This window comes from Dryobates pubescens, chromosome 8 (assembly GCF_014839835.1).
Source record: "Dryobates pubescens isolate bDryPub1 chromosome 8, bDryPub1.pri, whole genome shotgun sequence".
Lineage (NCBI taxonomy): Eukaryota > Metazoa > Chordata > Aves > Piciformes > Picidae > Dryobates > Dryobates pubescens.
In genome coordinates this window covers 13,311,256-13,325,885 of record NC_071619.1, presented here as the reverse complement: position 1 = coordinate 13,325,885, position 14,630 = coordinate 13,311,256, and the positions used below count along the sequence as shown (strand labels likewise).

At 51.0% G+C, this 14,630-nt stretch overlaps 1 protein-coding gene across 1 annotated transcript; it reads left to right on the top strand.

Moving 5' to 3' along the window:
- Positions 1-1,724: 1,724 nt before the first annotated feature.
- Positions 1,725-14,199, top strand: CPN1 (carboxypeptidase N subunit 1). Its single transcript, XM_009908095.2, has 9 exons — positions 1,725-2,228; positions 5,054-5,250; positions 5,902-6,057; positions 6,531-6,713; positions 8,224-8,335; positions 9,056-9,195; positions 9,468-9,567; positions 11,290-11,408; positions 13,266-14,199. The coding sequence occupies exons 1-9, from the start codon at positions 2,006-2,008 to the stop codon at positions 13,392-13,394; spliced, it is 1,359 nt and encodes a 452-aa protein (XP_009906397.1). The 5' UTR covers positions 1,725-2,005; the 3' UTR covers positions 13,395-14,199.
- The last annotated feature ends 431 nt before the right edge of the window (positions 14,200-14,630 follow it).

Genomic DNA, 14,630 nt, shown 5'->3' with positions numbered 1-14,630 from the left:
TTTTAGGTTTTTTTTTTTTTCACTTCCTACAAATGCTGGAAAAAGTTGGCACTTCCAGTACTCTTTCTTGTTACCTGAATTGAAGATGGGTGCAGTGCCATTCCTGCTCCTGAATGTGTGTTGTTCTGAGACTGACTGACAAGCGGGGATGTGGTGGGGTGGAGGTTAAATGGGAGAAGATATTAATATAATTACTGCTATCTTTATGTATGTAAAACTTCTTTTTTTTAAAATTATTATTCTGGACATGTTTTCAAAAGATATTTGTTCAAAACCAGGATTTTAATTATTTTTTTTCTGTTGGAAAGGAGCCATAATTGAGAGGAAGGTGCTGTGCATATTGGGCAGAAGACCAAGAAGGCACAGGGACAAGGAGAGAAAGGACCCCTATGGTTGGCTAGGGTAGAAGAAAGTTGGAACTGGGAAAGTCTAAATAAGCTAAGCCAGGAGCAGGCAAGCTGTGTGTTTTGCCCACCAGCCTGAACTGTTTACATTAGAAGCTATAAACAGGGGCTCCCTCGTTTTACCACAGCTCTTCCTGGAAAGCTAAGGCAGAATGCTAGTGACTCAAGCAGATGCAGAGGACAGGCAGGAAAGCAGTGGTGCTGAGCAGCACCAGTAAAGGGGAAAGAGGCAGCTAGAACAATCCTTGTACACTGTGGTTAGAGCAACGCAGCATGGATTTTTAGCATGCTACTGAGTATCCTGAGAAGCCCGTTGCTGATGGCAGGAGGAGCTCTTTTCTAACATGGCCTGAGCAGAGCAGCATGGCACTCTCATGTTACCAAAGGGAGCCTTTCTCCTGGCATGTGCAGCAGCGATAGTAAATCTTTCAGCTGTTTGGGCTCTGTGTCAGAGATGTCCTAATAAAGGTCTCTGTTGGAGCTGCTAAGCTGCTGGAGTTGTAGCCCCGCCGAGTAAGGCTGCAAAGCCCGGCTGCTTCCCACATCTCTGCCTGTCCACGGGCAGAGCAGAGACCCTGAGACCACTGCTGCCTGTTGGGGCAAGGGTGCACATGGCAAAGCAGAGACAAACCAGCTTCCCCCAAATCCAGACACAGTGTGCAACTCTTTAGCAGGCAGGAGGGCATTTTCGTCTGCCTTTAGGCTGCCGAGCTCTCTTCTGCTGCCAGTTACCCAGTGTCTTTTGCAGCTCATTATCATGCCCACTCCCAGTGCACAGCAGACCTCTGAGCAGGGCTCTCCTTGCTAGTACCTCCTCAAGAGACTACTGCATCAGAACTCACGTTGCCCTGTTCTTGTCCCCCTGCAACGTCCTAACTCGACTGTGGGGAAGGCGGTGCCGTCCCTGTCTCGGTTTACCCCCGGGAGCAGTGGGACTGCCAGGTGAGCAAGGGGCCGGGACATGGGGGCCGGCTAACCCGCAGAGCCTGCGGAATGTCTCCCTCTGCTTCCCCAGGAGATGGGGCAGGAAAGTGGGAGCGGCTCCGAGCTGGCTGCCGGGCCCCGCAGGGGAACGGCGGGACCTGCCCGTGCCAGGCAGACAGGGACCGGACAGGGCTGCGGGAGCCGTTCGGGTACCGGGGCTGCCAGTGCGCCATCCCCACGGAAGGGCTGGGCGGCAGGCATGGCCGCGGCCGGCTGCCCCCCTCTCCTCTCCTCTCCTCTCCTCTCCTCTCCCCCGCCCTGCCGCTTGCCGTGCGCTTGGCAGCCCCGACGCCCTCGGCAGCCAGTTTTCCAGCCCTGCGCTTCTTCTGCAGGGAGAGACAGTGGCTGCGGGAACCTGTTTACTGTCCGGTTAATAAGTGAGCTGTAAGCAGGCGGGAGTTCCTCCGACGGCAGGGAGCGGGCTCGCTGGCGGGCGGGGGGAGCATTCCTGCTCTGCAGGGCCCCAGGGCACCCCTCTCCCGCCGCCCCCCGCCCGCAGGTGCAAGGGGCTGGCACTCGGAAACTGGAAAGCGCTGGTTGGAGTTTGCACTTTAAGCTCCCGGCTGGGAGGGAGCCGGGGGTTCGGAGCCGTTCTGGGCGCCCATCGCCGCGGGAGGATGGCACGGTGGCTGCGGTCCCTCGTGGGAGCCCTGCTCCTGCTCGAGGTGGCGGCTGCCCTCAGCTTCCTCCACCATCGCTACGAGGAGATGGTGCAGGACCTATTCCGCGTGCAGAGCCAGTGCCCCTACATCACTCGCATCTACAGCATCGGCCGCAGCGTCGAGGGCCGACACCTCTACGTGCTGGAGTTCAGCGACTACCCGGGCATCCATGAGCCCCGTGAGTATGGGGGGGGGCGGGGGTTAGTTACCACGCTCCCTGCCATGAGGCACTGCTGAAGCACGGGGCGGGGGTATCTCTTTCTAGGCAGGCCTCCTGGCGATGGCAGGGTGTCAGTCCGTGCCCGCTCTGGCAAGGACCCCGCAGTCAGCCCTGGGACACGCATGCAAACGCAACACGCGTGCTTGCGTGAGCTGCGGCGTGGCCCAGGCGTACTTTGGACGGAGATCTAATTTTTCAGCACAAGCTAACGCGAGAACCCAGACGAGTCCATCCCAGCACCCTACCTGCCCTGTCACCCTGGAAGGGAGAGGCAGCATCCACCTCTACCCTTTGCTGCTGCATAGTGTCGGGAGGGAAGAGTTTGGCTTTTCCTGTTCTTAGACCCGAAAGCCAGGGGATCAGCAAGCAGAGGGACCCCGGCAGAGTGGATGCTGAGCTTCTGCAGCCCTGCGTTCCACGCAGCCCCTGTGGCTGGCCTGTCTGAAGGATCTCTACCTGCTGCCACGTGGCTCAATGGAGCCTTGGCAGCAATGGCCCCCTTGAACTGCTGCCTGTGTGGCATGGAGGCTGTGGAGCCAGACCAGGCACCCCTGGGGGACTGAGGAGACCGGTTGGCTCTCCAGGCTGGGGATATGCACAGAGAGCTGCCTCACTACCCTGCTGTGTGCCCCTGGGCCACAGATGTGGGCAAGACTCTGCCAACTTTTTTCAGAATCTTTTGCCTTTTCAAATCCTGTCTGGTGTGGTTAAGTGCAGGGGCTGACAAGTCCAGACAGCCTCGTCATGTGGAAAACTGATGGCAGCACTGAAGGGGTGAGCAGGACCTTGTACCTGTGTGCGCCTTAGTAGAGCAGCCCCTCTAAACCCCACAGCATCCCACATCTGGCATCAGCTTTCCCAAGGACACACCGAACTGGGAGAGTGCTCCTCCCATCCTGCAGACCAAGAATTTCACTTTCAGGGGTGATGGGAGGCAGGTTGGGAAGCTTCCTACTCTGACCACCTCCACACCAGCCCAGGTTTTCAGTACAGGGAAACTGCATGACCCTGAAGGACACTTTGGACATCTCCACAGCATATCAGGGATTGATTCAAAGCAAGGGCCCTGGCAATGCACCACCGGATTTAGATTAGCAGAACCACGAGAGAGCAGCTGGAAGGGCCTTAAGAAGGTGTCTGAGATCTCTCCTGTCCCGGCATGCAGTATGGACCTGTGGCACTGCTTGTAGCTTGGGTTGGCATTTTCAGATTGTATCATGAGGGCACTGGGAAACTGTGGATTCTCTTAAAGACCACAGTAAGTAACTCCAAAAAGCAACCTAGATTACAGTAATTAGGGTTTGTGTGTCCACATGGACAGCGTTTAGGGATCTGTGTACTGAAAAAGGCTGACAAGTCCTGTCACAGTCTCAAACAAAGCAGAGAAGGAGAATCCCTGCTGAGGCCTTCTTTTTTTAAATAAAGGTTGCACATATCCTCAAGACATTTTTATAGCTGGATTACCTAATTAAATCAGTTCTGATGTCCCTGAAACCTAACCAGGTCAAAACATTGTGCCCACCTGTGGTGTCCTATGCTGAGGCACAGCATTCAAAAGATGTGGAAAACCAAAATCTTTTGCCAAAGTTAGAACTTTTTTTAGAATCTGTCTTCAGCATGTCTGGGTGTGGTATCTTCTCCCAGGCACAGGGGATTTCAGAAGCAGCAGATGCCCTACATGGGGCTGCAGTGCCTTTTACCCTAAGCAGAACTGCATGCTGCTGCAGAGTGTGATCACTGCTGGTGGCTGGAAAACTCAGGGTGATGTAGGAGTCTCAAGTTCTGACAAGCTGACATTTGTAGCAACACCCTATTTTTGCCTGACCCTTTTGTGTGAAAGTCAGGCTCCCTTTTTTAACTGAATTCCTCTGTTGTCTTTTATTCCACCAGTGCTGACTCCAGCCTGCAGTAGGACATTTTATTTTCCCACAAGTAACTGCTTTAAAAGACCCTCTGGGAAAGCATAACCTGACTCTCACATGTGCTGCCTCTCCTGCAGCAAAGCAGTGAGTCCTGCTCCAGGCACTGTCAGCCTGTGGTATCTCTGTCTGTATTTTGAGACCTCGTTTTAGAAAAGTTAATGGCGAGAGACCTTTTTGCTCATACCAGAGCTGCCTGAGGGACAGTTTGATCCATACTCAGCTGCTTAGGGTTTCTCTAGGCTCTTGTCCCTGTCCCTTGAGGGTGAGAAATCCCTTAATCTTTTCCTTGGAGGCAGGTACAAGGGAGGGAGTCAGGAGCTGACAGCAGCAGCTGGAAGCAAACGTGCCCTTCCAGTGAAAGAGCATGGCTTGCTTGAAGCCAGGGATTGATTTTATCCTGCAGAGTAATTTAAAGCTTCTTAAAGCATGCAGAGCCAGAAATGTGCCATGTTGGTGAGAGGTACTGAGAGCAAACCACAATGGGCAGAGGTGGGTGAAATGGCCTGACCTTCTACTGCCACTCATTGCTGAGCTGGGAGGCTCTCTGGTCCCTCTAAGCTGCCTCATTCTAGCCCAAGAATAAACCATCTGTAGATACATCCTATTGTATTCTTCAAAGGCAAGCAGCAACTCAGTGGAAAGCCTGAGTTACTCCCAGCGGCGTTATTGCAACATGGAGGGAAGCCCATTTGGGAATTGTGACACTCTCCCTTGTTAAGGTCTGCATTTTCCAAAGGAAAAGGCCATTTCTCACCATTTATTGGGGGCCCCTTGGGCTTGCCTGGGTTGCCTGCATTAGGAGTAGACTCTTCCCTCTTCTCCCAGTCCTGGCTGATGGTATCAATCTCTTGGTCTTTCCAGTGGAGCCAGAGTTCAAGTATGTTGGGAACATGCATGGGAATGAGGTGCTGGGCCGTGAGCTGCTGCTGCAGCTCTCCGAGTTCCTTTGTGAGGAGTACCGCCGGGGCAACGAGCGGATCACCAGCCTCATCCACAGCACCCGCATCCACATCATGCCCTCCATGAACCCCGACGGGTACGAAGTGGCTGCCAAGCAGGTACCAGGCAGCAATCGCTTCCTCCAGCCTGGTAGGGGCAGAAAGAGGACCTGTGGGATCCTATTCACCACAGCTACAGGGAGGGGCCATCCTTCCTCCCTTCCAAATTTGTCCCCCTCCCTGAGCGCCACTGATTGTCACCTATTGGAGCAAGAGCTCCAGCAGTGTGTCCTGCCACAGGTGGACCTGGCAAGTGATGGAGGAGGCTTCCTACACCTGTCTGATCCTCCCCAGAAGTTATTTGTCACAGGAGCATCACTGAAAATCCCCTGCCCCAGGCTGGGGAAGTGGCAGCTGAATGTCACTATCATGAGCAGGCAGAGAGGAATGGGGTTGAGGGGAAGCACTTTAGTCCCCTGCAAAACTTCATCCATTCCTTTTTACCACTAGATCTCGGGGAGATATTCTATTCACGACACTTTCAGTTGAGGCAGATTGTTTATTTGGTTTGTGCCTTGCTCTGTCACCCTGGACGGTGGAGATATTGTTACTAACTTTCCCTGCCAGAGCCAATACTCTCTATTTTCCCGCCAGCAATAACATGCATGTTGTGAATCAAGGGCGCCAAAGCTTCATTACCACAGCCAGTCCCTGCCACCCAGCCTGAGGCACCCACCCTATACTCACCCATGATGTACTTTTGCCCTGCAGGGCCCAGACAGCAATGGTTACTTGACAGGAAGGAACAATGCCAATGGAGTGGACTTGAACCGCAACTTCCCTGACCTTAACACGTTCATGTACTACAATGGGGAAATCAGTGGACCAAATCACCACATTCCACTGCCTGACAATTGGAAAAGCCAGGTATCAGTCTGGGATGCTGTGAGGGCTGCAGCATTCTTAGATTGGCTCAGCACACGAGGGAGTATACTGTCCTTTGGCTTGCACAGAGCTTATATCCTTCTGCCTTTTGCATGCAGGAAAGTAGGTAATCCAGTCCTATATCACAGCTCACACCTCTGCCAGAAGGAGAGGCTGGTATCATAGACAGTCTGGGAAGAAGGCTGCAATGCATAGGGCAGAAGATATGGCATGTGCTCACTAGTGCCTATGCCTTGGGTTTGTGGGCTGTGCTGGGAAAGCTGTAGCAGGGTATGCATGCAAAGAGCCTGCTCTGCATAATAGGGCAGACAGTGGAGAATGGAGGAGGCCACAAGTGCTCAAGCAGGCATGGCACAGGGCAAGGTCTGGTGTGACCACACCACAGCCTGCTGTGGAGCAGCTGCTGGCCCAGAAATGGCTGAGCTCTTCTCCCTGTCCCATGCATCTTTTCACAGGTGGAGCCAGAGACACTGGCTGTGATCCAGTGGATCAGCAACTACAACTTTGTGCTCTCAGCCAATCTGCATGGTGGGGCAGTGGTGGCAAACTACCCCTATGACAAGTCTCAGGACCAGCGGTTCCGGAGCCACCGGCGCACAGTCAACACACCTACCCCTGATGACAAGTTGTTTCAGAAGGTGAGCACAGCCTCAGTGGGCCAAGGCATTCCCACAGGCCTGGCAGGGTGCTCCATGTGAGAACTGGCTGGGAGTCTCTGGTCACTGCCTCATTAAGCTGTTGAGCAAAGGAACATGTTGGACGCAACCACTAGCAGACCTCGGCATTTCTGCCCACTGCCAGCCCATAAGCCAGGTCAGAGCAGTCCCCTCCATGAGCCAGTATCACATGGACAGACCAGTCTCAACCCTCAGAAGCCTCTTTCTTGTCCATGCCATGTTTAGGGTGCCCATAACCCCAGCTCTTCCAGAGCTGGAGCTTGTCTCCAGATTTGCTGCACCATCATGGCATGTATATGGTTGTTTTTTCCCTGGTGAGCTGGCAGGGTCTGTCTGGGGATGTGCTGAGAGCAGGATTAGGAAGGTGAGTGCCCAGCAGGAGCTTGCTGATGGTGAAGAATAAGAAATACCCCAAAAAGCATACCAGGAGCTTAGGCAGACATGAGGGAATGTATCAGTCTGTCCTGCTGATCCCAGTAGTGCTAACTGAAGCCATTGTTAAAATGTTCCAGAAAACAGTGCCTCAGTCACTGCTTCCATTAGGAAATACCCAGCACAAGAAAAAGCAAGTTGCGTTAGAACAGTTAATGAGAAAAATAAGTCTGAGCTGGAGTTCAGCCTTCTCTGGAAGCAGAGGCTGTGAAGGGGTTTGCCAGGACCTGTTGGGATCAGGGCTGAACTCCTACCCAGATATAGAGAGGCTGCAGTCTGGGGCGTAGGCTAATGATACCCACATAACCTCAGAAGTCAGACATGTAGCGAAGTAACTGTTTTCCTCCTGACAGAATGGAATTGTATCAGCATCTGAAGCATAATACAAGGCTATAGAGTTTGCATTAGGTAGGGCAAACACCAGTCTCTTAAACTGTGTCTTAAGCAAAGGATGGGTCTTGAATGCAGTGGCCCAATTTTAGCCCTGCCTTCATGTCTAAAAATAAGCAGCAAACTTAATAAGGACAATAAGCTGCTAGAAGTCACCCAAACTCTTTCCTAACACAAATTCCTCTGCTATATATGGCATTTGCATCTAATCCAAATTCCCCTGATACACATGGTATTTGCAACAAGACTGATTCTGCTTAGTTTTCCTTGCATATCTTCTCCCCCTGTTAGTGCCATATCCTGTGGGGGGGCCAGCACCGATGGGACTGGGTGCCCCTGTGTGGGCTGAGTGCCCTGTGCTGCCCCTTTTCTCAGGGGAGAAGGGCAGAAGTTTCTTGTGCCACCATCAAGCCTCCAGCCTGCCAGATTTCTGCTCTTCCTCCTTCCCCTTCTTCTGTGTTCCTTTTGTAGAGATCCTGGCCACCTCATGTTGCATTTCATGGCAGTAAAACACAGGAGCTCTCTCCTCTTTGACTTCCCTCCAACAGTCCCCAGTGAAGCTCATGTGGGAGGGAGGATGCCCAAGGCTGGGCAGGGGCCCCAGCCATGCATTGCTAGAGTGGTGACCACCAGCTGCTCTCCCTTCTAGCTGGCCAAGACCTACTCATACGCCCACAGCTGGATGCACCGTGGCTGGAACTGTGGGGACTACTTTGCTGATGGCATCACGAATGGGGCATCCTGGTACTCACTCAGCAAAGGTAAGAGCTGGGCAGATGAGCACCAGCTGCAGCAAGGTGTCAAGCTGAAGAGAGGTGAAACAATAGATGAGAAACCTCAGAATAGAATGGGATAGGGAAGGGCTGTGACAGCAGTACTGTGCACATTACTAGACACCATTCTGGTGTCTCCATCTTAGACAGGGAAATGGATTGGGAAGACAGGAAGTGGCTTGGGAGAGAGACACAGAAATAGCCAAAGTCTGCACAGACCTGCTGTCTGCTGCCCAACTAAGGAAGCATTAATCTGTTAGTGTGTCTAAAAATGTTACAGCGTTACTCCATCAAGACCCAGAGCTGTGATTCCGTGATTCCTTGTTGCTGATGGCTTCTGAAAAGCCTGACTTAAAATTAGGACACAATCAGGAAACTGAAAACCAGCAAATTAGGCTAGAAAAAAGATTTAAGATGAACTGGAAAGAGATACATAGCCCCTGCTGGTACCCAACCTCCACGAGCTTCTGAAGGCAAGGTGGAAAACGATCCAGCTGAAGGAGAAAGTCAGGCATCCACAAGGGGTCTGCATGGGGGGAAAAGGATCTAGTTGTGCTGGTTTGGAGGGAGGAGGCTGCACCTGCAGAGTGAAGAGGAGAGCAAAACAGTTCTGGTAGAAGATAGGCAGGAGCCAGGATGCCTGGGACATGCCTGGGGAAGGGAAGGGACCTTGCATTCCCTTGGCCACAGGCCTTTCTTCTCTTCCAGGTATGCAGGACTTCAATTACCTCTACACCAACTGCTTTGAAATCACCTTGGAGCTCAGCTGCAATAAGTTTCCACCTGAGGAGGACCTGGAGCGGCAGTGGATGGCCAACCGAGAGGCCCTTGTTGCTTTCATTGAAGAGGTAAGGGGGCAGTCCTGAGACACTGAGGGTAGGGGACCAGCAGGCACTAGGGGTGGGAGGGAGGTGGTCATGAAGCTCACTCAGTGCTCTAGTTGGTGGTCTTTGGGGAGGCTGTTATGTCCTAGACTGGTTCTGTTGGGAAGAACCAGGAGAGACAAAAGTGCAGGACAAGATGGAGCTGTCCCCAGAGTTCTGCCTTCCACTAGTGCTTGGCAGTACCTTCTTGATCAAAGGAAGGTCTTTGACCCACCAGTCTGTATCCCTCCCCACAGGTTCACCAGGGCATTAAAGGGATGGTGTCAGATGAGAACAACAATGGCATTGCAGGAGCAGTGATTTCTGTCCAGGGAATCAGCCATGACGTCACCTCTGGTAGGTTTTCAGTCTCTTTACATGCTGTCCAATTTGGATACAGCCTCTCAGACACTATCTGGGTATGTGGGAGGAGGTTAGCAGGCAAGGCTACATGGCCAGCATGGTTTGCTTTCCAAAAGCACTAGTTGTGAGAAATGTGCTTGTGCATTCTGAACCAGAGGGAGCTCAGGAAAGAAAGAGGTGAGAATTGCAATGTAATTTGATATGTATTGTAAAGGAGCTCAGAAAGTCTCCTCCTATTTTATCTGACAGGATAAAATATGTTTGTGTATAACAAAAAGAGAAAATTGAGGGAATTATCTACTCAAGCATTTAAGTATCTACACAGCTGAAATGCCTGATAGCTTCAAGCCAGACAAATTTAGACTGAGGATAAAGTGACATTTTAGTTTATCCAAGCTGTGGTGATTTCTCCTTTGCTGGCTGATTTTAACCTCTTTGCATAAGTACCCTTCAACAAATGAACCAGGCATTACAGACCAGCTGCAGAAAAATAGCCAATGTTCCAGCTCTTCAGAGATCAGACTGAAGTCATCAAAGCTTCTAGCCGCAGGTCTGCAACTCAGTAACACTCTGCATAAGAAAGGGGAGTGTGCAAGAGATCATAGAACTGCAGAGGAGCTGGCTGAAAAGGGGTCTCCTGTCCAGCCTTCTGCTTGGAGCAGGATTGCCTGCAACCTTGACTTTGATCAGCCATCATTCCCTTCATCTGATTCTTGCTGACCCTCAAGGGTGGAGATTTCACAGCCTGTCTGCTGTGCCAGGGCTGCACCACCTTCACCTTGAAGCTATGGTCCCTGATCCACCCCAAAGCTCCCAAGCTGTATTGCCTGGAACTGCTGAGAGGAATTTGGCTTCATCACCTTTGTAGCTGCCCTTCAAGTAGCTGCCAGCTGTAAGCAGATCACCTTCCACCTCCTCCCAGCTAGGCTGAGCCCACCTGGCTCCCCAAGCTCTCCTTGTGGGGACTGAGCTCTCCCTGTCAGACAGAAGCTTGGGTTCTCCCATTTGACCTGAGGGCACCAAAACTGGACATGGTATCCAAATGCAGCCTCACTAGGACTGAGCAGAGGGAGAAAATTATTCCCTTTGACCTGCCAGCCACCCTCCCTATTTTCCCTTGGAAGCCCCTGGCTCATGTGTCTCACTTGTACTAATTAGTCCCACCTAAGCCAAAGTAAGACAGGCTGCCTGTAATGATGACTCACATTTACAACAACCATCCAGTTCCATATATACTGAAACTGTCAAAAATAAACCATAGTGTGGTGCCTCCCTGTTTGCTGTCCTTTATCTCTAGCCACAGCAGTACACAGTCCATCAGAATGCTCCTGGGAGAGAATGAGGGAGCAGCTGAGCTGAGAGGCAATTAAAACCCTGCTGATAACCCAAACATGGCAAACTTCTGTATGACAGGAATTAGATTGTGTTACGCATAAGGAGCAGATTGGAGCTGTGTTTTCCCTCAGGTCTGCTGTCATCTGACTGGCAAGCGCCTCAGATCTGCACCCTCCAGGCACTGGCGCAGCCAGAGCTGCTGTACCATTGTGGATCCAGCCTTGAGGCAGCCAACAGATTTGGAAGGAAGGCCAAAAATTGCCTGGGTTTTGGAGGCTACACATCCTTAAGGAATTACATGCAGCAAGACATACTGGAATATCTTCTGTTCTGTGCTTCCTGTGTATCCTGATTATCTTCTGTTTCCCCCTTGTGTTCCAGGTGATATGGGGGATTATTTCCGGCTGCTGCTGCCTGGCACTTACACTGTCACAGCTTCTGCAGAAGGGTACCAGCCTCAGACAGTGACAACAACAGTGGGCCCAGCTGCAGCTTCATTGGTGAGTCAGGCTGCACAGTCATGAGGGTATCTTAAAATGTCTTCACCCCAGGCAGAAAGAAATGTAGCAGGGGATGTCTAGCGAGCAGCAAAGAGAGAGATGAGATGTGAGCATTGCCAGTGGCTACAGGCTGTCTGCTTTGGCAGACACAGGACTCCCCGCAGCTGACAGAAGGGAACAGGGTGAAGGCAATGCCATGTGCTTCTTGATTCCTTACTGACGGCTCACAGCTGCACTGGCTGCCATGCCAGCTCCTGTGACCTTTCTCTGCCTCTTGGCTATAAAGCCCCTGGCTGGCTTGGGTTGCTGCTCTTTAGCTCTCCCTCCCTCCTCCCCACTCTCCAGGACATGATGATGTGGAGACAGCATCTGTTCTCTGAGGTTTCATTATCTCCCTGGCTCTGTGGGTTTCAGTGCTCTGATGTCATCTGCACGCTGCCTGGGACCAAACATGCTATCAAACTCATAGTAAGAGGCCAAAGTCTACATTTCTTTCTGCTGAGAGCACCCAAGAGCAGCCAAGCACCTTTGGAAGATGAGGTGCTCTTGACTCCAGTATGGCCCCTACAGCTCCTTTCTGAGGGCACACTGGACAGATAGAAATTGGTTGTAACAACAGTGGCAGTGATTCCTGCCCCTGCTGTTGCCTTGTGAACATGGTGGGACTGCAGATGCAGTCTCCTCTGAGGATCAGCAAGATCCCCCTGGCTGCACCATCCTGGCATGTCATTTGCTTCACTACATGTACTCTGGTCAAGCTCTGACATAAATATACTTCAGCAGTCCTCCCACCCTACATCTTTTCATCCCACCCTACCCAGCCTCTGAAGTTTTTCCAGAGCTGCCCTTTTCCCAGGATTAGAAACCTTCTAATTTTCATCCTAAATTTATTTATGGTCAGTTTATTCTTATTTTTAATTATGCCAATGTTGTGCTTTAAATAACTGCTCCTCTTCCCTGGTATTTATTCCCTGATGTATTTATAGAGAGCTGTCAAGCCCAGTCCTAGCCTTTGTTTAGTTAGGTTAAACACCCAGCTCTTTGGCTTTCCTTTTAAAGATAGATTTTCCTTTTACAATGTTACTGTAGAAGACTGATTTGTTCCCTGATGGTCTGGGTCTTGTGGATCTCTCACTACAGCCATTCTGCCTGCATTTCCTTGTGCCACTGCAACATTTCCCATACCCACCATTTACCCCATCCCTTCCTAGGAAGCCCACACAGTCCCATTCCAGTTTCACCTTTCTGTATGGCCTCCCTATTCCCTGGTTATCTGATACAGTATCCTGCACACTCCTTGTCCCCTTCTCACTCCTGTCCTGCTTACATGGCTGTAGTGGATGGAAGTTTCTATCCTGGATATTTTTTCCCCCCCGGATGTACTGAAAGCATGGATTGCTGAAAGACTGATGAAGTAGGATGCCACTGACACGATGCCATTGAAAAAGGACTGTCTGTCCCAAAGCATCCTGTGTATTAAATATTCACAGAGATGCAAAGCAATGCCATTTCTCCACTTTTTGGTGAGAAAAGGTGAAGAAAGAGCATAGCTTAAACCCTTGTCTTTGGAAGCCCAGCTTCCAAACCATCCTAGGATGCTGTATTGCCACAGGAGCAACTCTGCATAAGAAGTGTAGCTGATTGTTGGTACAACATTTTCCACAGGGAGGAAAAAAAGTTTCCAGCTGATTTGAGAACTGAGTTCTCATTGTATTGCAACACTGGCTGAGGCCCCTTATTGCTTGTCTTGGCCCAAGAGTTAGCTTCAAAAGCTAGTGGCAGAGGCAGGTCCTGCAGACCCCTGAGCCAGCAGAGAACACGCAAAGTGTTACATGGTTATTTTTGTTCTTTATCCAGGTGCATTTCCAGCTCAAACAAAATGTGGTGAAGAAGCCCCTAGAGCGCAAAGCCTCAGGCACACGTGCGAACAAAGCCCTTCAAAAGAAGGTAGTGCCAAGAGCAACACGTCGGGGGACCCAAAGATGAGGACAGCTCACTTGGCTGAGAGCTGGGGGAAGCTGTTTATACGAGTCTTGGCTGATGACTCCAGCCAGTGAACTTTCCAACAATCCAGCATGAAACTAGCCCAAATTACTAGGTTATTAAACAAGGAAGTATTTAATCCCTGAGCAAATTGTGAGGTCATTCACGACAAAATATGCCTGGGCTGCAGTTCTCTGGGCAGTGCCTGTAGCTGCTGATCTGTTCCTCTGCACTTGCTCCATCTCAGAGAACTTTGCTCCCTTTACTTGCGGACTGTGTTGCTACAGCTCATGCGAGATGCTCAGACACTAGTGCACACCAGACCCTGGTCTTAGACTGCTGCAGTCACAAATTTGGTATGTGAATCCTGGCACTAGTCCTCTGGATGTGAGTGCCATGCTTCTCCTTCAGGTAAGGATGCTTACTGCCTGTAGACCCCGAAGTTAAGGGGAGGTCACTTTTAAAGCAGTCAGTGCCACGACCAGCTGGGAACAGAGTTTGTCTCACATACGGCACAGTGATGACAGGTTGGCAACACCACAAATGTGGCAATGAGAGGTGGTAGTCCAAGGTCATCTCCTGGCTGATGTCACCTTTATCTTGATGTGCAGATGGGACTTGCTGGTAGATGGTTTGGATTCTTTGTAGTCAGACAGGCTGAAATGATACACACCTACAAAAGCCAAGGATTATCCCATCTCCTTATGTCTTCAGACCCAAACCAGATGGCTCACTGATGGGTCTGCTTTAGCCAGCACAAACTATTAGTCTGAGCACAGGAGCAATTAGGTAAGGTCTGACATCTGGAAATGAGTAGGAGTGTGATTTGAGGTTCCTTGAGACAAATACCCTGAGACTTGATCCTGTCAATGTGCAGTGAGGAAGTGTGGATGCTTGGTGCCAGCAGTGTTCTGCAGTGTACCTGCTGTGCAGGTACAGTGCAAGCCATGTGAATTGTAATTGTGTTTAGGGAAGGCATAATCCACAGTTCAGTGAGGTGGACTGCTACTGGCTGGGCCTTAAAATGCTGTTTAGGTTATGTGGGCAAGTCTGAAGTGGAAGCAAGAGTAGAAACAAAGCTGGTTATTTCCAGGGCAAAAATACCTTAAGCAGGCAAAACCTTTCTAGCATTTCTCATAGAAAATAAATAGCTCCAGAGGGATGTGCCCCAGTGATTGCTTTTTGCTTGCCTAGTTATCCCAGTCCCTCCCAGCCCTCCACTGCACTGTCTCTCTCCAT